Source organism: Corythoichthys intestinalis, chromosome 7, assembly GCF_030265065.1.
Source record: "Corythoichthys intestinalis isolate RoL2023-P3 chromosome 7, ASM3026506v1, whole genome shotgun sequence".
Taxonomy (NCBI): domain Eukaryota; kingdom Metazoa; phylum Chordata; class Actinopteri; order Syngnathiformes; family Syngnathidae; genus Corythoichthys; species Corythoichthys intestinalis.
Window position 1 is genome coordinate 34,371,253 of NC_080401.1, and position 25,349 is coordinate 34,396,601.

Here is a 25,349-nt window from a genome sequence, read left to right on the forward strand (position 1 = left end):
ACCAGTGCAGTGGACAATGCCGTTGAGTCCATGCTGCTCGCCGAGCAGAGCCTGCACCGCCGTGCTCAGCTGCTTGCGTCCCCCGCTACCCTTCGGTGTCCCGAGACTCAGCCGGAAACGCGAACAGCCAAACCAGTTCCCCCCCAGGAACACAACATGCCCCACACAATTCCCCAGGTGAACTCCACCACGAGGCAGTGGTCTCCACAAAAGAAAGACAAAAAAAAAATCCATCTTGATGAGACAGGCGGCGATGAGGGAAAAGTTTACCCCGGCTGTCGCGGCCACAGCAGCGTCATCTCTCAGTTCAATAGTTTAGTTATGTGTAAATAAATTGTTACTTTGCTATTAAAAGCTCTATTTGTCTTGTTTATGTTATTTTGTAGAAGGAAAATATTCAGATGTTTGGGATGTCACAAAAGAAAAAAAATAGCTGCGTTAAAGTCAATGTTATGTTTGAATGTATGCCTTTACAAACAGCTCAATTTCTCTGTTTTTTCGTCAGAAATTGGGAAATTACTCTAACTAAGCTATTTTCTAATGCTGATTTCTAAGGAATGGAAAAAAAATATGAACTAACTTTTTTTTTCCTGCTGAAAGAAGTGATTCTAATCTTTCTTTTGGTGGGTTCCATGTTTATATAGCAATAGAACAGAATTTTCTGTGGGCCTTGCAAAATCAGTCAAAATCCAGTAACGGCCGGGAGCGAAGGGGGTTGCACCGGTGAAAATGGTTGGGAGTGAATGAGTTAATAGCTATGTAACGTTAACATACCGGCCACGTTCGCATTTCATTGTTCATGCGTCATGTAACATTAACATACTGAACACTTATTCAGCATTTTGTTCTCTATTGTATTTGTATTTTAAATTGCCTTTCAAGATGACATATCTGTTCTATCTGTTGGATTTTATCAAGTATATTTCCCCCCAAAATGCGACTTATACTCCGGTGCGACCTCCATGTTTTTTTTTTCCTCTTCATTTTTGGGCTGGTGCGACTTATACTGAGGTGCGACTTATAGTCTGAAAAAAGTGGTATGTAAAAAACCTAAAATAGATACAACTTGAATTTTCGGGACAAAATATGGCACAAATGTCAAAGAAATTTGGGGAAAAAGAATCAAAAGTCATGAAATAAAGTATGACTTAAAAGTTGAAGAATTTGAATTTTGGACAAATGTTTTCTGGGAAATGGCATTAAATTGTGAGAACGATATACTATAATACTATAGAATGCATTTTTCTGGAGAAATTATGTGTGGACGATTTACCGTCCTAGATTTTTGGTCACTTCCTGTAATTTGGGGAACATTTTTAGGGTCACTTCCTGGTTAACTCACTGGCTGCCATTGACAGTGCTGGACAGGGGGGGGGGGGGGGGGGGGGTGAAATGGATTGGGCCATCTAGCCCCATCAATGGTCTTTAATGAAGAGATTTCCCATTCAGTCCTTAATGAATTGAACATATAATGTCAATAACCAGCAATGAGTTAATTTTGGGTTACTTCCTTGTTAGAGTCTCTTTCTGTACACTTTTGGGGATTCCATGTTAACTTCCTGTAAATTTTGGACCATTGTTGAATTCTTTTTGAATTCTGGGCATTTCCAGGCCACTTCCTGCCCATCGGTGACGTCCTGTTGATTTTGGGACATTTCTGGGTCACTTCCTGTTGATTTTGGGTGGTTTCTGTTGGTTTGGGGGCATTACCGGGACACTTTTTGTTGATTTAGATTTCTTGTTGATTTTCGGTTTATTTTGGGGGGAATTCAACTAAAAATGTTTGTTTTGACGAGGGTTTTGTTGGACAAAAATACAGTAGGCCCTGGGTTCAGACATCCTCGATTTACGTGATTTCGACTTTACAACAACGGCTCTTGTCCGCTATTTGTCTCCAGTTGTTTTATTTATTTTTTTAAGCCGTGTAACACTGTCTCGTCCGCCATTTTCCGCTTATTTTTTACTTAATTGTATTAGTATGATGTATAATACATGTGTTTGGATGGTTATTTTTAAATTTAGGGAGTATTTAGGGTACTTAAAGGGTTAATTCCGATTTACGCAGAAATTCGGGTTTCATCACTAGCATAGGTCAGTCAATCACTCCTGAGCTTTCAGAGCTTTCCAACATGCAAACTGTCTACAAATGATTATAGAGTGTGTTACATATACAGTATAATCCAATTTGAATTATGTTTGGGTCAGCAGTGACGTGTTTAAAGTGAACACATCCGAACAAGGTGCCAATAAACTACTCGCCTGCCTTCTGATTCATTCAAGGATCTCAATTCCAAATGCCGCAAGAAAACACGAATTGCATATTTATAGAGTTTGGGATTAGAATTGTTGACAGCGGCGGGATAATAAGTTACATTAGGTCGGTCTGACCCACTTTGGAGGCAGAACTTCAGGATTTGGCCAATTGAGGTTACTTTTGGGGAATTCCCTACTAACTAATGCTTCCTGATTCTCTACAACCTGAAGATAAATGACATGAAATATAACATATTTTTAAACAAAAAGTATTTTGGGGAAAGGGTGATGTCATTTTGACAGATAGGTTAAAAAAATAAATAAAAAGTGTATGTTTTCTAGAAAAAGGTAATTCTATTTTCTAGAGTTGATATATTTTTAAGGGGGATGTAGTTTTTTTTTAGGGAGTAAAAGGGGTCATGGAAGAAAATAATATCAAAAATGTAATATTGTTAATCCTATATCCTTATCCTATACTTTTAAATTGAGTAATAGAGTTGAAAAAAGTTGTGGATTTTATTTTTGAAAAGAAAACAAGGTTTGCAATTAAAATTTACATTACACTTTTTAAGAAAAACATGAATTCTGTTTTATTTGGGAAGGTTATATATTTTTGAGGTGAAAAAAATTATTTTATTACAAAAAAATGTCTTGGGGAAAAAAATCATATTTTTAAGATGTCATAAACGTGTTAAATTGTGTGCATTGTTAAGAAGAAACATTTATGATTAAAAAAATGTGGGTTTTTTTGTTTGTTTTTTTTTTAAATAAAGTTGTATATTTGTTAAGGCTAAACAAACTTTTTTTTTTTTTTATCAGAAAAAAGGAGTCCAAAAAAAGTATAAATTTTGAGGAGAAAAATCTATACTTTTAAGATTAGACATTCTGTATGTTCAAAAAGTTTGTATTTATTTATTTAGTGTTTATTTTAGAATACAAAAAAATCATTTATTAAAAAAAATTTTAACAAAACAAAATTCTATTTTGTCTAAGAAAGTTGTATATTTTTTGAGGGGGAGAAGTGGTTTTTTAAGAAAGAAATGGGCTTTTGAACAAACAAACAAACAAAAAAATCATTTTGCCCAAAAAAATCCTATGCTTTACTATACTGTACTTAAAGTCATACTTTCCAGAAAAAGTTGTGTATTTTCATGTGAAAAAAAAATCCTTTAAAAAATCAGTTCAGAAAAAAAGTGTCTTTAATATGAAAAAAGCTATGTACTTTCAAAACACGTTAAACATTACCCATTTTCAACAAAAAACTTCTGATTCCGACGGATGTGTTCAATGCCGCTTGTATTTTACAACTAAGTCTTTTCCCAACGTGCCGTCCCGCCTGATTGCAGACTATAACGCTCGTTCTTTGTGTAGCTGCAGCAGCACAGTTGTTCTTTGTCCCAGTGCTGGCTCTTTCCCAAACTCTGCACTTTGGGAATTTAGGGCCATTTTCCCAAACAGCAAAAAGCCGCTGGATACCTTTCGCAGAACAGGCCGCTTAAATGCTACATCCAGTATCAACCTTGCTGCATTTTTTAACAGCCACTCTCAGATGGAGCGCTTTGTTTTATTGCATCCATTGCGGTTACTGCTCAGCGGGGAGCCTTAAAAAAACAGCGCGGGAACAATACGTATACTATAACGCACCGTTTATATTCAGTATCGTTCATTGAAAAAGCGCACGTTTGGCAGCTTTCAATGGAAACTAATGACCCTCGTCATACTTTTTATATTGCCGTTCTTTGCTATCACAGTTTCACATTTTGCACAGGAAATGCTTCTAAAAAGTTTGGAGTGGAGAGAGAAATGGTTCTCATGAACTTTGTTGGTTCTTAAGAGGGTTTTGTAGGCTACGTTGGTTCTCTTGGCACTCATAAAAGAAATTTAGACCAATAGTGAAGCCGCAGAGGCTAGTTTGATTAGGGAAAAAATAACATTGAAAATGTACTGAATGGGGGGAAAGGTAAGAAAGTATAGATTCTCAAGTATTTTTTTCAGATAAAGTAGTCATTTGCTGTCATTGACGACACTAGACGTCCAAGATTGGACGTCTAACGCTGTCAATGGTACTCAAAGGTGATCACTGACTGCGAACCCTCCCAGTCAAAATGGATTGTCACGATGACCACAAAAGCGTGGAACAGAATGTTCACCCATGCAAAAAACGGGCCTAACGTGTCAAGCTAAACATTTACAGGAATCTCGTTATTTGTAAAACATTAAACTGTGTGTTTAGTTGACATACTGGAATTAGACAAAGAAGTGTTGTTAGCTGGTCCACATGAATACAGGATTTTTATATATAAGAATACAGGCATATATGGTGAAATAAAATAGCATATTTGGAAGTGAAAAATGTATTATAGATTTTAAAAATGTTATTGTTTTTTTTTTCCCCCAAAATTATAATTGGATAACTTTTTTCACTTAAGTATTCGGTTTTGTATGTCTAGTCTGTATGTTTGTGATAACTCAAGAATGAATAGAAACTTGCAGAATATGTTTGCAATATGAAACAGAAGATTCAGTTTTGAGGTAATGAGATCAAGGGTCACAGAGGTTAAGAGAGGGGTATTCTGTGATAATTTGATAATGGATTAGCCTATTAAACCCAAATTTACAAGGTAGGCGATATAACGACAAGAAATGTAGAGTGCCCACTTTACAAAATGTAGTGATGAATTTGGCTGCTTAGGCTGAACTCTGCTCTCCCAGAGTGCATCTCTAGTTCAGTATTGAACTACTTGATGCCTATTATCGCGAATTAGTGACATTCGAGATCGAAGCGTCTCAATACTTTTTTTTTTTTTTTAAACCATAGATGCCGTTGTCGCTAATCTGCATCATAACATTACATGCATTTTATTATTATTTTTTTAAAAATTGATTATTTTAGTATTATGGATTTATTATTTTTATATTGTTATGTAGCTTAACTTTCTCAACTTGATTAAGCATTGATTTAAAAGCAAAAACAAGCAAAAGATTTTAAAACATTGTTTTTTTTTTTTTTTAAATGTAGGCTTCAAGAGTCTGTAATTTTTTCAAAAAGTTGGATATTTTTAAAATAATCCGCGAAAGGTTTTATTCTATGCACTAAAACAGAAGATATTGAAGAATTTTATTTAAAAAAAAAAAAACAACTTGTGCTTAACAAAAAATTGTATTTGAGGGAAGAAAATGGTACAGTATAACTGATTTTTTCGTGATATAGAAGTTTCCTGAGTGAAGTATGGGCGGTGCCATCTTGAAAATGTCTGCTCCAAACTACCGGTTTAGAAAAACCATTATTAGTTGCGGTTGAAGTAAGCAGCGTGTTGACAAAATTAAAACGGCAAAATCAAACCAGAGGAACCCACGGAATCTCCAAAAATGGATTCAGCATGAGGTAGATGATACTCCGAGACGTTCTGTGCTGTGCTTCAACTCCTGGAAGCGCCTATATATGTAGTTTGAAGTGGAATGTTTTGAAGAGCGTTAAGCTTCAAAGCGCCAGTGTGGATTTACCTCGCCATATGCCTTAAATCGAAACCAGCTGCAGACAAGAAGGATGTGATTTAAACCTAATGATATACCTAAAAGATTGTATGATTGTTCTTAACACTTCGTTGATCATTTGTGGACAAAATTATAACAACTTGTCAGCCTGTGTTGACGTGAGGTGTGGATTGATACGCCGGCCACTTGAGTGACCAAAATGAGGTGAAATTACAAATGCTGTAATATTACATTTGCCAAAAGCAGAAGGGCTGACACGGATTTTGTTGTTACAAGGAAATACTGCAAGATATGTACATATTAACAAAAATAGTAGGTCATTCTTTTTATTGCAGATATTGATCGCAATAAAAAATTGGGACAACATGATTCCATTTCTTATTTAAAACAATTGGTGCATGTGCAAAACAGGTCAATAAATCACGACTTAAAAATTATTAGAAAAAAATTAACGAAGGTGGAGCATAGGTCAAGCCTTCCTTTATCAAAGTAGAATGCACGTAGTCTCGATATATGTCCATCGACGTACAGTAAGTGTTGTTGTGAGGCACATCAATTTGTCTTCCCTTTATTTTTTCCAAACAGTCCTAGCACAGACATACGGAATGATCATTGATAGAAATTACAGTATCACTCACAAAACAGTTTTCACAGTTTTCCACCTGTAAACAAACGAACAAAAAACATGTAACACTTGCATTTATGCGTTTACATAATTGTGCCATTCTACACGTCCTGATTAGCAACAGGCTTGCAGCAGATAGCATGTGTTGAAGCCACAGCAGTACAGTAGTTGGAGTAAATAATATTAAACATCATAATAATTACAATCATCATCGTAATAACAATATCAAAGACAACAAGTCGTTTCATGCGCAAGATTTTAGCTTTAGTATCTTTTTAGCAAAATACACATGACAAAGCAGGGATAGGAAGAACATACCTTCCATAACACAGCGGCAACATGACTACAAAAACACCCGGTATTTGTGGTGGCACGAGCTTGGTTCCACATCCGCCTTCATGAACATGTTGTCCTCCCTGTCGTGATGATGACAGCTGGATACGGTATTTCCAACTTGTCTTTTTTTAAGGGAATTGATGAGTAAGCTTCACCGTTCTTTTGAATGGAGAAATTCTAAAACGGAAGTTGCGAGCAGACATGCAGAAGTAAAGCGTAAGTACCTTGGAAACTTGTCTATATTTTATCATAGAATAAGCTGTTGCAAAGTTTTTTTTTTTACTGAAATAAGTTGTATATCCTTTTTTCGGGGAGAAAATACAAAATATGTTAAGTGATCATGTTACAATGTTAAAATTTTAAATTTCTACAAAAAGTAGGAAACGTATATTATACCCAATGACTTTTTAGTAAGTGTGAAACTCTATGATAACAAATGGCCTTACATCAGTTGTTTTTTGTTTTAATTTTTAAGATTTCCTGTTTCCAAACAGTCCTAACACAGACATACGGAATGATCATTGATAGAAATTACGGTATCACTCACAAAACAAGTTTCAATGCCATTGACAGCGATAGACATCCAATCCATCCATCCACAGTCAATGATTTTATTTATAGTTTTAGTAACGGCGTTAGACTATAATGGCGTTACTAACGGCGTTATTTTCTTCAGTAGTGAGTAATCTAATTAATTTTCTCATCTTGGCAACGCCGTTATCGTTACTGAGGCAGGAAAGGCGTGCGTTACTATGCGTTACTATGTTGGTTGACTGACGCAAGAAAAGTCTGAGAAAGATGGACTCACGGAGACGAGAGAGCAGAGCAGGAGTGGGGAGGAGGCAAGGGAGTGTGACACCTTTTGCAAACGTGATGCTACTAATATATGCTCGGTTGCTCAAAGCCTCCAGTAATACCTGACTGTAGCCGATAGCCTACAAACTACGCCCACATGATGCTACGGTAGATATCACATATATACAGAACTAAATGCAAATGAGAGACACGGCGGCATTAGTAACATGTATAAAGAACATTAGTAAACGGCCGCAATCTTAAAGCGGTAGACTTCTCAGGAAGGCTCTGTTGTAGAAAACCTTCCTATCAAATCTAAGTACCGTAATTTCCCGAATGTAACGCGCATTTTTTCTCCCCAAAATCAACTTGTAAAATCATGGTGCGCATTAAAAACGGGTACATGGATGGAGACAGAAATATATATATATATGTATATATACATATAAAAACAGATTTTTTTTTTAATTGACACGGCCACGTTGTGTTGAAGAAACGTATGCGGCGAGCCGTTGCCGACCATTACTGTACGTGACGTCACCATTTTGTTTCGGTCATACTTCACTCTGATCGGCCAAATGATTTTGTCTGTGTTAAATTCTGCTTTTTTTCACTCTTCATAAAGCACAGAATTTAGTTTCTTGAACTCATTTGAGTCAACGTTTATTGCAGTTGACGTTTATACACGGGTGCACCTTGTAACTTTTTATCTAAAATTCTGCTAAATTGGCAAAACTTAACTTAAATCTATCTTTAAATGAAGAAACAGTTTTAAAACTTACACATGTCGAAAGTAGACAGAAGGGTACTAATGCAATAACGGAAGCAATTTTAACAACATTAAATGACTCCCACACATAGCAAAGGTTACTATCTAGTTATTGCAACATCCGCAATACCCATGTGTCTAGTTAAGTTTAGGGTAAAGAATTGGGCTAGGGCCAATTGTCCCAAAAACCTTTTTTTTTTCTTTCGAAAGAAAAAAACAAAACAAAACATGAAAATTATCACCATTTACTTTGCCAAGTAACTAATTACTCTTACATTCGGGTAACTTGAGTTACTAACACAATTAGTTTTTGGGAAAGGATTTTTTGTAACTGTAATTAATTACTTTTTTAAAGTAAGATTAACAACACTGTTTATAGTGGAGCTCTGATGTGACAGAATTGGAATGAGTGCTTGTTTTGCTTATCAATCCTCAGGAAAAGTGGAGCCTGGCCAGTCTGAGGGGAGGCGGGAAGCTCAGTAGGGGTTAAATATCTTTCCCGAGATGTTGGAGAAGGGATTGCTGGGAGGCCGGTACTGTTTATGTCTTTGATCAGCACTACTACACACATATGTGTGTGCGTGTGTGTGCAGTTGGTACCCAGCTTGGTGTTGTATTACCCAACTGAAGGAGGCTTCAGGGTGACAGATGAACATAGAGAAGGGACGGGGGTAAGGGGGGCAGTTGAGCCAGCGTCTGACACGCCTAAGCTCTTCTCATGCTCGCCCGCTAATACAAGGCTATTGTTGTAGGGCCCACGAATTGTGAAAATCCGGAGCAATTGGTAGCACCCCAAAATAGTTTGACAAATGGTGTCAGAAGGTGGCGCTAAAGCACAAGCGCTTTCTCAAAGACGGAAATCGGGCGCTATCTTGTGGCACTTATTGGTGTTTCAGTCCAAGAGGAAAGCCCGGAGATGAGTTTTTATGGAATAACATTTTTTCCAAGGGCGTGGGTTTGGTCTCAATATTGGTAGGGGCGATATAACAGCCTAACCTGCATGTACACTTTTTGCTGGGGACAAGACATTAATAATGATACCGGTAGTTGATAGGCTAAATGATTAATGCAGGGACAAGACATTAATAATGATACCGGTAGTTAGTTGATAGGCTAAACGATTAATGCAAAATAAATCTATTGATTTATACTAACTTTCACACTGCACATTTTTAACATCTTAATCTGACAATTTTTCTTAAATCTAGTCGAATAATTTTCTCCATCTTGTTTTGAGTGTTAAAGGCTAGTTAACATTAATGCGTCAGATTCTTCCATTTACTTTTAAGTAAATATGACAATTTTTTCGTTAAGCCCATACTTGGTCGTTTCTCACCTAAATCAAGAAAAAAATGCTTTCAAACAATGTTTGAACAATAACCCTTCTTGAGGTAAGAACATTTCAAGTTTTTTTTATGATTAGGATTAGGGTTGCTTAAAATAAGTGTCAAGCTTATTTTGAGCTAGCTATTTTGTTATTTCAAGAAATCTGAGTAAAATTGACTTGAAGCACTGGCAGATAATTTCACTTATTATTTCTGGTATATACATTGAAAACAAGGGAATTTAAGCCCCCTCCCCCAGTTTTAAAGAGGTGGTGGGTTTTTCTAAACTATCTATATAAGTGAAGTCATTATATACTCTAATGCAAATAAAGTTGCTTAAAAGTTGGTGGGGACAACTTCAGCATCCTAAACAGTTGGTAGCGTTATGTCCCTACCCTCCCTATGCAAACCTACGCCCTTGATTTGTGCCACAATTCTGGGCGAGCAACGATAGATTTTGAGCACAGTAAAATATATTGAGCGAGTAAATGTAGATTTTGAGGACCGAAAAATATATTAAGCAAAAAAATAGTTTTACCTGCTCTGATTATTGTCTCATGTGATGGATGACACCTTCTTCTTTCTCCCAAGTCCGTATGATGCAAAAGAAATTCACTTTAAAATTAAAAATGGTGTTTACCCCTCTGCAGGTAAAAATAACATGCAAACACTACTTTGGAGCACAGATTTTTTTTTTTGCTCAGTCCTAAATATATTTTCTGTGCTCAAAATTTATCATTGTTTGCTCAAAACCTTTAACTGCTCGCTCAATATATTTTTCTGGGCTCAAAATCTTTTTCTGTGCCATGATGAGTTGACCTGTACCATGATGTCCACCACTCTTTGGAGGTAGATGGTCTGCTTAATATCGCTTATGTAGTGCACATCTTTGTCCCTCGACTCCAGGCTGACCTTGACACCTTCATCCAAGGATGGAATAACCATACCCTACGGACAGGAGGAGGTCTTACTCCAGAACGGCTGTGGTGTATGGGACATCAACAAGATGTGGATGAAGGGGAACGACTTGGGGTATATCATTATAAAAGAACACATCACATAAGAGATAAAACATGAGTTGTACAAGTGTGTGGCAAGCTGATATAGTGATTTTGTTTTCTGACAGATTAATATCAGTAGCAGTTGAACTATGGAACGCACTGGTGAATATCCTTCCTGACAATATGGTTATGATGCCTTGTCATGATTTGAATAGATGGCAAAGATAATTTTCACTAACAAACTATAATGCCCTTGTTGGTTGCAGTGAGCGAGAGGCACAAAATCTTTGGCAACAGTTCAATAACCAGTACAATAGTTTTAATTTCTACATTAAGTATAAACAGATGCACTTTTATGGAACAGTTCAATTTTATAAACAAAATACATAAGCAGCGCAATTTTTTCATAGCAAATTGAGTCTTTTTTTTTTTTTTTTTTTGTCTTTCTGGATCTGTAGGAACTTCAAGACCCAGACATTGACTGGGAACGTGTCATACTGCAAGAGGACTCAAATGAAGCAGTTGTCATTCCTGACATCGCATGCCCACTGGATGATGAAGCCATGGAGGAACTTCAGAAAACTCTTGATCCTCTGAAACATTCTCATTCACATGGTTGTGACCTGTACATACAGTTCTTTCTTACACAAGGTGTCTGTCATTATAACATGAACATTAATAGACACATTCAGGGTTTCCCCTATACATGGATTATTGTGGCGCACCACCACACCAAAATAAAAGCCGCCACGCCGTGCAAAAGAGATGTTAATTTAAAATATTTTTTTTAATTTAAGGCCGTTTCAAACTAGCGGCAGCCTAGTGTGAAGGATTCAGCGGCAACCTATTCACTGTGTATCGTAATGTCCTTAGCTCTGCGTGGCCGCCTTAAGAGACGATCGGAGGAGGAGCTGTGACGTAAAGGGAAGCGAGATATCGGTCGCATGTCACGGAAGCCCGCTGTTGTTTTGTTGTTGTTTTTCTTTATTATTGTTGCCACAATAAAGTGGGTAAGCCAATACAGACTTTTCTTCTTCCCCCCATCCGTGGCATTACACTATTTTGGAATAGACTTTTCGGCGAACGTAAGCAGTGGATGGCCGTCTTGGACGAAACAGCAAGTTTGAATGAAATTGCGCCGAGAGGCGGGAAGAGCGCCGCCGCGCTAATATCAACAACCCGTTCAATAGTAGAGGGGCAGGCGTACTTATTATATCTGCTACCTAGCTGTTTCGGCGGACAGATATACACAATGACGGCTGACGAAACCTTGATAAATGCGCTCTTTTTTTCCTAGTTTTGTGAGCTCTGGGACACTCGAAAAATGACTCTCATACTTCTCCTTGCTGAGCTAATTGGTACCTCAACGTGCGTTTGTACGGAAATGTAGTTCACGAACATCAACCAAAAATATTCACATTCTCACCGAAACTAGTAAATCTCTTTACACGACAATTAGAATTTCCCCCGTCTCCTTGAAATGGATCCATTACAAGGGCGTAGGTTTGGTCTCAATATTGGTAAGGACAATATAACAGCATAACCTCCATGTACACTTTTTGCTGGGGGCGGACATTACCGTAATAAGACCCAACAGATTGGGTGAACGGGGGTCTAGGCTACATTTCTCACCACCAATTTAAACCTAATTAATTGATAGGCTAAATGATCAATGCAAAAATAAATCTGTATTGACGTACCAACATTCACACTGCAAATTTAGAACGTTTTAATATGATGATTTTTCTGAAATCTATTCGAATAATTTTCTCCATCTTTTTTTGAGTGTGAAAGACTAGTTAACACATTAATGGGTCAGATTATTCAATTTACTTTAGGTAAATATTACCATTTGTTCTTATTAAGCCCATACCTCTAGAGGTTGGTCATTTTTTAATCAAGGGGGAAAATGCTTTCAAATAATGTTTTGAACAATATCACTTGATGATTTAAGAACACTCCTGACGGAAAAAAAGTGTTTGTTTTTTTTTGCTTAAAATAAGTGTGTTAAAAAATATCTGAAAATAATCTTATTTCAAGAAATCTAGAGTAAAATTTACTTAAACCACTGGCAGATGATTTCACTTATTTCTAGTAGATTGAAAACAGGGAATTTAGTCAACTGCCAATCAAACGTGCATTGGGGGGGGGGGGGGGGGTGTCAGTGTAAGTCTGAACATAAGGAAGGTAATTCACTTAATAATGGTAGGGTCAATTCTATCCTTTCAAATATGTGAAGACAACCTAAATGACCTCTATAACTGAACCCATTATACAATGCAAAAAGGTTGCTTAAAATTTGGTGGGGACAATTTGAGCATCCTGAAAAGTTCTTTATGTTCCTAACGTCCCTATGCAAACCTACGCCATTGGTCCATTAACAGAAGTACTATTATTGTGGTGTTAATGTAGTACATATTAGAGCCAAATAAAACGAAAAAGAAGGACTACGAAATGTTAGTCATACTATTGCTACGAGAAAAAATAGTCGGATTATTTCTTAGGGTAACGTAACTGTAATCAGCTACGCATTTTACGTACATGAACTGTAGCTGAGAGCTACGACATTAGCCTGGCTCATGAAATATTTCAAATAGATTTTTGTTATGGTTCTTTTTGGGAAACAAAATGTGGGGGAAAAAAAATGTCATGATGTGACACAGTTTTGCCGTGGCACTACATGGTCCGGCAGTCAGACTCCGATGCAGCTCACCACCGCAGCTTCAAAAAATTCTAGGGGAAACACGGACATTAGCTGCTTACTGAAACTTTGTCTAAGACATTCCCAGCCAATGCATTTGAAAAATCCTGTATGACGTGCTGATAAAATTAACAAATAAAAAATGAATAAAAATACTTTAAAACTTGTCTGTTTTTCACATCAAATAGCCGTCGGCATATTAATAACTTGTTTTGAGTAGAGCTACAGCAATTAAACTCTGTGGAATCCACCACCATAACGCACTGCTTCACTCATGATTTTTCTAAAGTCAGTGTATGTGCCAAGATGCTGTATTGGAAAAGTCACAGTCCGAGTGCACGCACTCACAATTGGGTAACACACCAAGTGGTCTCCAAGCCTTTCCCTGCATTTATGGTCAAAGTTAAATGTTATTTTGAAATGTCTCCTTTCGTCAGGCAGGACAGGGATGTGGGATTGCCCAGTCATCCACTGTAGGACATGTGGCACCGTAAGAGGTTCTGTGTCGCCAGCTGCACTGTCTGTCTCCCCATCTGTGAATAATAGTATTTTACAAATACTATGAATTTAAGAAACCCTTTAGTAAAAATCCAAGAATATTTATGCTATGTGTATACTACACGGTACATCATACCTGGCATTTCAAGCTCTTCTAAGAAATCTTGAAGGAAGTTGATCACCTTCCTTTCAGCTCTTTCATTGGATGTTCCCTTTTCACTGTAATGTGGCTGGCAATTCATCATCATGAAATCGGCATCAGGCTATAAGAAGTGAATGCAAATTTGGCTAAATATCTTTAAGGGTATAAACTCGGGCTATTAATGACATACAAAATGGACATTGCAATACAGAACAATGTAGGTTACCTAAGAACAAAATAAGTAGCAGTTTTTTTTTTTTTTTACTTTGGGATTGTTTTTCTATCGTTATTTGTAAAAAAAATAAAAAAATAAAAATTTTATTAAAAAAAGATTAAAAAATGGTAAAATACGATATATGATAATTGGGAAATTACAAATAAAGTGTTCATGAAAAAAAGAAATGATATTAAAGTTTTACTTCGGTGATCTTCCCAGGAACAAACAAGGAATGGCAAGCTGCAGGGTTTGATGCCATCTGGTTCACCAGGCCATATAGTTCCATGCCCTTTCTTAGTTGCTGCAGCATTGGAATCACTCTTGTTGCAGAATGTTTGACAATGGCTCTTTGAAGAAAACCAGAGAAAAAAAACAATTACTGGATTGAAAAGTTTTTTTGTTTTTAAATATTGTCATTCTATTTTCTTTTTAATTTACTATCAATACATATATCACAGTGAGAAATGTGTTAGGGTGTCATCAAATTAATTAAAATTCAAATGAAATGTTAAAATTGTTTTAAAACACTTACTGAATGATTCTTTCTTTGCAGTCCAGTTTGATCTGGCTGGTGTATCCACAGTTGATAATTTTATCAGCATAGATCATCAGAGACTGGACATCTGTAGAATCTTCGACCTGAAATGTGTAATGTAGAAATGATGCAAATAATGCAATAGGTATTAACATTAGAGAAACATCTATTATTCAACAATGCCTAAGAGCACTCACCCTGCTGATGAGTACACAGGACTCTGAATCAGTCACATCATCCTTAGACAGAGACTGACAGTAAATTTCTCCCAGGCAGAGGAAATTGTAGCACCACTCTTTCAAAAACGCAGGAGGTGGGCCACCTTGTGCAAGACTGACTGCCATTATTTCACCGATAGTTCTGTGTTCAAGGTAGAAAAAGTCTCAGTTAAAAAAAAAAAAAAAGAAATCACATACACCAACTTTTAAAAAGCGTTACCAACCTGAAATTATCATTATCGAGGTCAGTCAAAGAGTATTTGGGGGTTTTTCCCTGGGTCCCAGCTCCTTCAAAAAATCTCTTTTCAATACCTGAAATCATTTCTTAAGCAAAAGAACAATACATGGATTTTGATGATCTATTGTTTTTGTTTTATATAACAACAAAATGTTACATGACCAACTTACCAGTCAGAAACTCTTTTCTAATTGCTTCTGTGTCAATGTCTGCCTCTCCTATATAGACCACCTTCAGAACACTTGCAGGAGATGCAGTTTTCCTCCTTTTCCATTGTCTAAGGCCCCTGTCAAGTAGGTCTTCTCTATCCACACACAGTTTAAATTCCGATGTGGTGTCGATTTGTTGTGTGAGGAAGAGCAGTACATCCTCCAAACTTAGGAGGACAACAAAGGAAATATTAATACAGTCCCAAATACTCCAACAAAAATTTTATACAAAAAAAATCATTTAAAAGAATGTGATGGCTAGCTCTTGTGTAGTTGAGAACATGTTGACAGTGTAAATGATGGGGCAAAACATGTATGCACTATTAAAAATATACACATGCAAAAGATATCTCAATACATCATACCTTTTTGGTTTAGACACTGTAGTGTGACCACTTCTACTTGGACTACTGTCATTTGGTACACAAGTCGGTGTATGTTCAAAGCTGCACAGGAAACAATAGTCTCAAACACTATACGGTATACAGTATACAGACATTCTTAAGGTAATTTAGACTACATACAGACATTAGTCTACAAAATTTTTTACTCTACAAACTGCACAAAAAAGCAGATTACCGCTCTCCACATAGAGTAGCATGGACCTTGATCTCATCCTCTGGGAATTCTTTGTTGCAGATTGGACAAACCACCTGAAATTTAAAAAGGAAATAAAAATGTGTTTAATGTTAAAAAGACAAAAAAAATGCTGGTGCAAAGCAAACCAAAGTGATCTAGGATTTTAAGATATGCTGTATTTACCTTACACTTGCTCTCCACAACACATGTGTCATCAGAGGACTGCAAAATTACAGAACAGTAATTTAATTGAAATGTAGTTTAAAAGGAAAAAAAAAAGCTATTTGACCTCACCTCGTCATCACTCTCATCATCATCGTCAGACAGATTCTCCTTGCATGTCTTAATGTGCACTGCAAGCATCTGGAAAGGCATCAATTTATTGCACTGGTAACATGCCGTCTTTGGCATTTTGGAGAAATGAGATGAGTTGGGAGGAAGAGGAGCGGTGTCTAATGTCTCCTGAAGCGGTACAATGTAAAAAGTGGGTTGGCCGCCTGCTGCCATGGCTCGCAGACCTTTGGTGGTATAGCCCTCTGCCTCAAGTGGAATGGCAATCAGTTTCCGTCGACCACTCCCACCTTAGTTGAGAAAAAAAATTAAAAAGAAGTTTAAAATTCATTGTTTTGTTGTGAAGAAAAAAACATTTTGTCAGTTGGACATTTAATGCTTACCGCAAGTAATCAACGCACTATAAGGGTTTACAGTAGGGCTGCAGGTATCGAATATTTTAGTAATCGAGTAATCGACTGAAAATTCTATCGATTAATCGAGTAATCTGATAAAAAACTTTTAGGTGAAGAGCAATTATAAATATACAGTCGATAACCTTTTGGGAAACAAAGTATCACGATTTACTGCCAATGGGTTTTCCCATTGTGAGTGTATCAAATACTTGTTCTCACCACTGTACATGAGAAAACAAGACATTGCATCTAATATTTAACCATTTTCAGTCAATCAATGTCTTTATTTTCAATGTACATTGTTAAAAACAGCCAACAATTGCATCTCAGATGTAACTAGAAAAAAAAAGAAAATTATTTCACTGCTTTCACTCAAAAAACTTTTATATCTTATAATATATATATATATATTAGAGCTGTCCCGACTAGTCGACATAGTCGACGTCATCGATGACGTAAATCCGTCGACGAGCACAACATCCCGTCGACGGTAATGAAGGGTTAAAAAAATATATGCGTGGAAAGTTAGAATGTCGGATGCTCTGTTTGCAAGCGGGGAAAGCGGCACAAAGCCAAAAAAAGCGCACCAGAGTGTCCAAAACATTGCCTTATTTCAAAGAAACAAAGGAGAGTACACTCTTCTGTCCTGTCTCTTCAATGCCAAGCTTGGCTGCACGTCGGCCGTGAATAAACACCTCAAGCGCCTTCACGCAATTTGTAATTTTTTTTTTCCATTTTTTGTACACCAGAGGGTACTATCGCCTGACTAAATAATAATGTTTCATTGACAATGGGCCTATAAGTGCTATTAGTATTGTTCTTAATGCTAATTGAAAGGTTTATTTCATGTTATGGTTTATTTTATGGTATAGAAAATTATATAAGGTTAAAAGGTCATAAATATATACAGTATATACAGTGATTGCACTCAAGGGAGAGATTGTCAATGATAAGGTAATAAATTAAGGTAAACGCAATTCATATAGGCAATTCATCGATATATAAATAAGGTGTAAAAGGAAAAAGGTGAAAAGTTTTTGTTAATTTCGAATTGTGTTGCTTTATTTGTGTGCACCGTAGCTCTTACAGTGTGTTTACATCAAGGATGGAATAAAAGTTGTAAACCATCAGTTTAAGAGACCATCTTTTCAATCGGGATGCTACACTAGTTAATTCTATCAGCATTCGAACTCATTTGTGATTTATTATTGTTATTTACGTGTTTATTTGTACTTTAATAAATAATTTGAGTGTTCCAATATGTTTTTTGTGAATTGATAAGCGTCAACAAAAATTTCATTGCTAAATTAGTAAAAAAAAAAAAAAAAAAAAAATTTTTTTTAATTATTAGATTAGTCGACTAATCGTAAAAATAGTCGGCTGACTAATCGGGAGAAAATTAGTCGTTTATAATGTCTTACTTAAAAATGGCATTACGCTTGATAACACACATCACTTAAAAGTTAGGTGTTTTTCCCACGTGTTTCAAATGAATTTCTACTTGTGTCGAGCTATTTTTAAGTGCTAGTTAAGTTTTAAGTTAGTCTAAACTGTAAGTCCTGATTTGAGTTTTTGCAATGTTCAAAATAAATGTATGATACCTGCTATATTGGAGCACATTAAGGACCAGTGCTACTTGGTGTGTTATCCAGCAATGACTACTGGGGCTAAAATTGACAGTTAGCATTATTAAGTTTTTATTTTACACCCTCATCACTCTACAGCGCTATGTTTTCACAGATTAAATAAAGCCTGTATGTAAGACAGGTTAGCCACGCATCGACAGTGGTCATAATTAATAGAATCCTAGCCCTCCGCAGGGCTAACGTCAAGTGAGCAAGTGACAGTAACGTTAAACTTATTTATTAGCGCTTAGAAGTCTACTGCTTTAAGATGGCGGCTGTTTACTAATGCCACTGACTCTGCCATTTCGCATCTAATTCAACATACATGTGATCTCTATGAGACGCATCAGACGCTATCTGCTACCACCGTAGCATCATGCGGGCTTTTTAGCAACGTCGGCGTCGTTTGTAGCGGCTGTTGGCTGCAGTAAGTTTTTTTTTTTTTTTTTTAATTTATTGCTTCTTCCTCAACGCACCAACGCGTTGTCCCGCATTAAAAGTAGTCCGGGCAAAACGTGATGCTTAAAGCTGTCAAAATTAAACGATTACTCGAGGTGAATAAAATTACTCGGATCAGTTTTTAAACTCAAGTTGCTCGAGTATTCGTTTCAGCTCTAGTTTACAGACCCAAAAATAGGAAAGTGGGATGTAATAGTCGGTTATTGCGAAATCTTGAAACAAAATTTTCTTACAAACCTTTGGCCTTATGCAAAAGCCACCCTCCACAAAGACCCTCCATTTTTGGAAATGTTTCAGCCAAGAGCCTGGAAATCTGTTAATAATAAAGAAGAGAGAGGGGAAGGGTCTGACAGTGAGCACAACTTAAGATCAAGTACAATAACTAACTGGAATTATATATTAAACAACTGGACCGACTGCTGTACCTCTGTGTGGTCACCATTTTCAGGAAGGCTCACCATTTGTTCCCCCATGCCCGCCTGAAGGAGTTCAAGCTCCTCAACAGGCAACGGTGTGCTCAATGTATTTTTTGGGAGCAGATAAAATTTGAAAGCAACAGCCTTACTGTTTATCTTAGCATTATGGTTGGTGGCAGTCAAAGACCTTTTTTTACCCCGATTGAAGTTTGACTTGGAATCTCCTGAAAACAACCTGTGGAACAAAATATAAATAACAGTTTAATAAGTGTTGCATTCAACTTCAGATATGTACTGTATATAGTTTTTCCAATTTAATCACAAATCAAACATTTGTAGATCATCATGTAGATATTTGCATAAACAACCTATTTTACTCTACCTTGCGAGGTTGTCATTTGTGTCGATGTGAACCGTAGAGAGAGGGTCTCGCATAGCAGAACTTCTTCCCACAACACACCCTTGCGCTATAAACCGTGAGAGGATCCCATCACCATCAACACGATGCATGGAGGCCATCATTCTCCACCATTGAATGCGGTGGCCCATTGAAGACAAACGACCTTGAACCATTCGATAACCAGCATTTGGCATCTGACTTTTAATATCTGAAATAATGCTGTCAAGCTCTGCGTCTGTCACTGTACTGTATGACCCTCTTACAGATAAGCCAAATTCTTGCATTCTTCTGTAAAGCGTTCTCCTCGAAACACCAAGGCATTTTGCAATGGAGGAGACAGGTAGATGTGTGTCTAGCAAACTATATAGTTTTTCTCTCTCTATTACAGTTTTGGGGTGACCAGGACCTGAACTAACTTCCACTTCCTGTTCCACAGTGGGTGTAGAACTGACATTATTTTCCCACTCAACAGCATGATGGAGTTTTTGTAGAGCTTCTGTAATTTCTGATAAACCACCTGTCTGTTCAGAGTATGATTCAAAGAGAATGAGGTGATGACGAGTCAAGAACTCTAAATAATCCAAGTTTAGTCGTTGCTGGTTGATAGCGGATTGCAGTTTGGTAAGAAGTCCATCCAACAACTGCTGTCTCAACGGGTTCTGTTGAAGAGAATGAGCTCAGATTATGAAGGAAGATAATGTTTATGCAGTCATGTACATATGTAAAAAAAAAAAAAAAAAAAAAAAAAAGTACAAATGTAATGTGCACTCATCAATAGGAGTGGGAACCTCTTGGTACCTCACGATACGATACGATTTGCGATACAGAGTTCACGATAACGATCTGACGATACAACGATTATCGATACATTGCTCAGGAAATCATTCTAGGATATTCTACAAACAATTAATAAACAGAAAAACAAACTTCTGCTGCGAATTGGAATGAGTTTATCACTTGTAGACGTTCAATCCGTTTGAAGTGGGAGGGATGGCAGCGAATGAACGAATTCGCTGCCACCCTCCCACTTCAAACGGATTGAACGTCTATGGCCGTCAGTGGCAGCCAACGCCAGGCAATGAGGACATTTTGGGCCATTTAAGGTCAATTACCTGTTGATTTTCAGTTATTTCCTGTTGATTTTGGGGTATTTTATGGGTCACTTGTTCATGTTCTGTAACTCAAAATAAACAGGAAAAGTGTTCTGTAACTCTCTGTAAATCAAAATAAACAGGAAGTGACCCATAAAATATCCATATGAATAGGCAGTGACTCAAACTCAACAGGAAATGACCCATAAATTCCCTAAAATGAACAGCATACGACCTGTAAATGTCCTGAAAATCGGACAGAATGACTGAATGCTCTGGTTTCGAATGAACGTTCCCAGTCTAAATGGATTGGGCTTCGAGGACCGTCAACGCAGCCTTAGAGTTAACCGAGACACTATTATGATGGAAGATTTTGGTAGCAACTTGTTGGTTCCTTTTTAATTTGTTTTTTTACATTGACACCTTTTTAAAACGATATCTCAATTCTTGGCAGGAGCATATCGATAACCTTTTGGGAAACAAAGTATCACGATTTATCACCATTTTGATATTTTGTTACTAGCAATGCAACGGTTTGCGGTTCAAAACCGAACCGTACGGTTCGCCCTGTACGGTTCAATACGCCTTTATGAACCACGCCTTTTTGGTTTTGCAATTACAGTAATTTATTCCGAACGCTTGTGGAATGAATTGGTCAAACTCTGTGTGCCTGTGTGTGACGTGAAGCGCAACTGTGGAGAAATTCCCGCCCCGCGAGTAAATGTCCAATCGCTGTCAAGCACCTGTATAATAGGAGCCGAGTAACGCCCTCTCTCGCTTACGAGCGAGGTGAAAGTGAAACAAGAAAGAAAACAAAAAAAGTTATGGCGAGCGGAGGAGTCGACAGACCGATTTTTGAGGAGGCACCGGCTTCTTTCACATCTGCGGTGTGGCAACATTTCAGTTTCCCCGTGGACTACAATGCAGACGGAGAGAAAATATTGAAAAAAAAATAATAATAAATAAAAAATTGCAAGCATTGCTTAGCGCTTGTTCCCTATGCTAATGGCAACACTTCTAACATGACTTGGGCACCTCAGCCGGCATCACCCACATAAATCGCTTTCTCAGAGCAGGACAACCCCGAAGATGACCCACGCAGTGGGGATGTGCATTGCAAAAGACATGCAACCATATTCCGTGGTTGAAGATGCGGGCTTAGTTAATTTAATTGCAACGCTTGACCCGCGTTATATTGTTCCCTCGCGGACATATTTCGCCAACAACATAATCCCTGACATTTATGAAATGGCACGCAAAGCCATCAAAGACGATTTCGCGAAAGCACATCATTTCGCCCTGACCGCTGATAGTTGGACGTCTCGTGCTACAACCTAACTGTGACGGTCCACTATAATTCATACCTGTCAAGTTGTACGGTCTCTGTGTTATTTGTACAAGTGAGCACTGATTTTTAAATGTGTACGCCGTGCGTTACGTTCAAAATCTGCACGTTTTTCGTGCATTGCGTTTTTGTTTTTTTTTTCATCCGTTTGGATTTGGTCACGCGTTTGGTTTGTAGCAAACGCGATGCTAGGCGGCTCCAATATTTCCTGACTGTGGCCGACATCATACAATCTACGCCTAGATATATCATCATCATCATATAGAACTACATGCGAAATGACACACGGTAGCGTTAGTAAACAGCCGCCATTTTAGAGCAGTAAACTTCTCAGAAAGGCTCTGTTGTAGTAAACCTTCCGAGCGAACCTAAGCAACTTTTTATCCAAAATACTCCTAAATCGGCAAAATCTTGACTTGAGTCTATCTTTAAAGGATGAAACAGTTTTGAAATTTTCACATGTCGAAAGTAGACAGAAGGGAACTAAGGCAAAAACGGGAGCAATTTTATCAACTTTAACGGTTGATTCACAACATTAAATGACCTCCAAACATAGCAAAGGTTACTATGTTTTTGGGTTGTTTTTTTTTTTTTTTTAATGAAAAAAAAAACATGAAAGGAATCACCAGTTACTTTGCCAAGTAACTTTTTTACTACTGTGTGTGTATTTCAGTAGTCAGTCACTACACTTGCCAAAGAGCTAAGAGGCATTTTAACAGTCGAAAATGTTTACATTTTAAATGTTTCATTTTTTTAAAGCAAAATAAAGGCAGTTAAAAAAAAAAAAAAAAAAAAAGCAAAACGCAAACCGAAACCGAACCGAAAACGTGATCCCAAAACCGAGGTTCAAACCGAACCGTGACCTAACTGAACCGTTGCACCCCTATTTGTCACACCCTTACTCATCAAGTAGGGTGAGAAAATTACTGAAATCACCCGTTTTAAGTTCACAGGTGTATCAAACCAAGGACTGCATGCAATAATTTTACTTTTTACTTTGTCCACCTCGGCAACAACACACTTGTGAAATGGAAGCTAGTAACGTTACATTAATTTATTGAGTTGTAGCACGTTCTTGAAATGACTTCAATAAATGCCAGACTTCAGAGATGATAGTGACTTAGGAAAATGCATACCTATAAAACATATTTGACAGTGACAATATTAAATATGATATGATATGTAGATATTTTTTAAATTTTCGTTTAGTTTATTCGTTTTGGAGGGAGGAACAGCGCATGGCATGTTCGACGAATCACGGAAGTACCTTCCTCAGACGTTAGATGTTAGATGTGTAGAGAATGCTTGCTTAATTAAAATTTCAAACTATCTTGGCATGAGCTGCCGTTACTACTTTATTGACATAACATTGTTAAATTCCGATTTTTTCACAATTTATAAAGCACAGAATTTAGTTCCTGAACTCATTTGAATCAGCTTTTATTGCTTTCCCGGCAGCTCGGACCATAACAACAGTAACACAAAGACATCCTGTCCGTCAGTTATATATGTCCCTCGCAAACATCAAACAAAGGAATAATAGTTCCTATTGTTACAAACATTAGCTAGAAAGGTAGCTAACGGCTACTTCGCAACAATGGTTACAAACTTAAGTAAAAACACAACTTTAAAAATGTTTATAACACACTGTATTTGTAAGAGAGGCAATACAAAATAACGTTACTTACATTTGGTGGTTGCTGTTGTTGCTGTTCACCTGGCATTATCGCACTTGATGGTGCTCAGGACAGAAAGGAAAAACTCCTCGTAAGTCACACAGCAAGCTTCTGTCTCAATATCAGAGGAAACCCACACAAGGCAGCCCTAATAATACAACAACTAGCAAGGCAGTTCTATAACATGAAACAAAAATAAGAAGTACAGTCGTACGTTGATTCCTAAGAGATCATCTTTTTCACGCGTTGACTTTGTACCCTATCGTGACGGGCTACCGGATTGCAAGTTTGCAACGGATTGCCACAGCGCATGCGCATAACTACGTCACTTCCTCTCGAACAAATACAAGTCGACGATTCCTTGTTTTTTTGGGGGGGTGGGGGGCTTATGCTGTACATATATATATACATATTCATATTTTTTTAAGGATCAAAATATTATGCCGTTGATAGAAGACAACCACAATTCCTTCAAATGTTGAAACCGTTTTGACGTAGATGCATTGAACATAAATTCAAACTAGTGATCCCTCGTTTTTCGCGGTTAATGGGTACCGCCCCCCCCCCCGCAAAAATTGAAAATCCGCGAAGAAGAGACAGCTTATTTACATTTTTGTGTGTATATTCATTCATTTCCATGCCGCTTATTCCTCACGAGGGTCGCAGAGGTGCTGGAGCCTATCCCAGCAGTGTGTATATTCAATGTATTTATTCAGATTTAAGAGCATTGGAAAGATACATATAAGACATGTTTTTCCCCCCAAATAAAAAAAAAAAAAACTTTTTACAAATGTTTTTTAAGCAAATGCAATTATTATATGAAATATTTTAAATGATTTGTACATGCATACTGGCATTTTAACATTTTTAAACAAAATACTATTTTTTTAAAATTGAAAAAATCTGCGATGGACTAAGGGAGCAAAGTTTGAAGGACAAAGAGAGGGATCACTGTATACTCAAATATAAGACTTTCATACATTTTACAATAACACTGATTCTTATATACCGCTTGTCACACTAACTAAAAAGGTTAGTTAGGTAAGATATAGATATGTACAGTATATGGATAACCTTGTATAACAACATCTGTAATGTTTACTTTTTCATTTAAATTTTACCAACGTGGTCTCTGAAGAGTTTAATTAGGGTGGGGGGAGAGGAAGATGATTAGGTATGTAAGAAAAGACAAAGTTATAAGGTTTCGCTTTACTTCTTTCTGGCTTTCTGCTCGTGACTTCCGTTTTCCACATTCTCAAACCAAAACAACAATGGCGCTGGAATGGCATCACTCATCAAAATCCCGAAAAAAAAAGACAATTTGGAAATATCATCACATCATCACAACACTGGAGGACAACATGAGGAAATGGCTTCGTCACCACAACCAAAATGTTTTAGAATTTTATCAATTCAATGGCAGTGGATGGAAACGCAGAAACCTGAAAAGCTCTGAGGCATCGAGTACTTCCACATTGTGTCCTAAAACATGAACATGGGAATTTTGTGTTTGTGAAGGCTGATGTGGAACTAAGCTAGTGCCTCAATGTTCTGTACCACAAAGCAATTGCATGGGTGCTAACAGAGGTGGGAGACGTCAAGACTGCAGGCTGAACTTGTGTCGCACGTCCTGGGTGTTCATGTAGCCATGCTGCCATTGTGTTATGGAAGGTATGTTTGTTCTTCACATCCCTGCATTTACATGTGTCCAGTGC

At 37.2% G+C, this 25,349-nt stretch overlaps 1 protein-coding gene across 2 annotated transcripts; it reads right to left on the minus strand.

The window, feature by feature from the left end:
• Positions 1-8,394: 8,394 nt before the first annotated feature.
• LOC130919527 (uncharacterized) lies at positions 8,395-23,952 on the minus strand. 2 transcript variants are annotated; one of them, XM_057842319.1, is made up of 16 exons: positions 23,647-23,952; positions 19,505-20,181; positions 19,132-19,357; positions 18,944-19,019; positions 16,231-16,517; positions 16,120-16,158; positions 15,937-16,010; positions 15,723-15,803; positions 15,319-15,524; positions 15,135-15,234; positions 14,890-15,052; positions 14,690-14,796; positions 14,360-14,504; positions 13,935-14,061; positions 13,649-13,833; positions 8,395-10,546 (listed from the first exon to the last, which is right to left on the minus strand). In XM_057842319.1, the coding sequence occupies exons 1-16, from the start codon at positions 23,680-23,682 to the stop codon at positions 10,385-10,387; spliced, it is 2,691 nt and encodes an 896-aa protein (XP_057698302.1). In that variant the 5' UTR covers positions 23,683-23,952; the 3' UTR covers positions 8,395-10,384. The 2 variants fall into 2 exon arrangements, with proteins under 2 accessions (XP_057698302.1, XP_057698303.1); XM_057842320.1 differs by lacking the exon at positions 8,395-10,546 and adding an exon at positions 10,582-11,222 and having other exon boundaries at positions 23,647-23,951.
• Positions 23,953-25,349: the final 1,397 nt, after the last annotated feature.

Coding starts and splice junctions, on each gene's coding strand:
- LOC130919527 (XM_057842319.1), bottom strand. CDS start 23,682: ATGCCAGGTGAACAGCAACAACAGCAACCACCAAAT. Junction 15,053..15,134: donor CTCGATAATGATAATTTCAG/GTTGGTAACGCT, acceptor CCTTGAACACAG/AACTATCGGTGAAATAATGG. Junction 10,547..13,648: donor ACTTGGTGTGTTACCCAATT/GTGAGTGCGTGC, acceptor TCCTGTCCGTAG/GGTATGGTTATTCCATCCTT.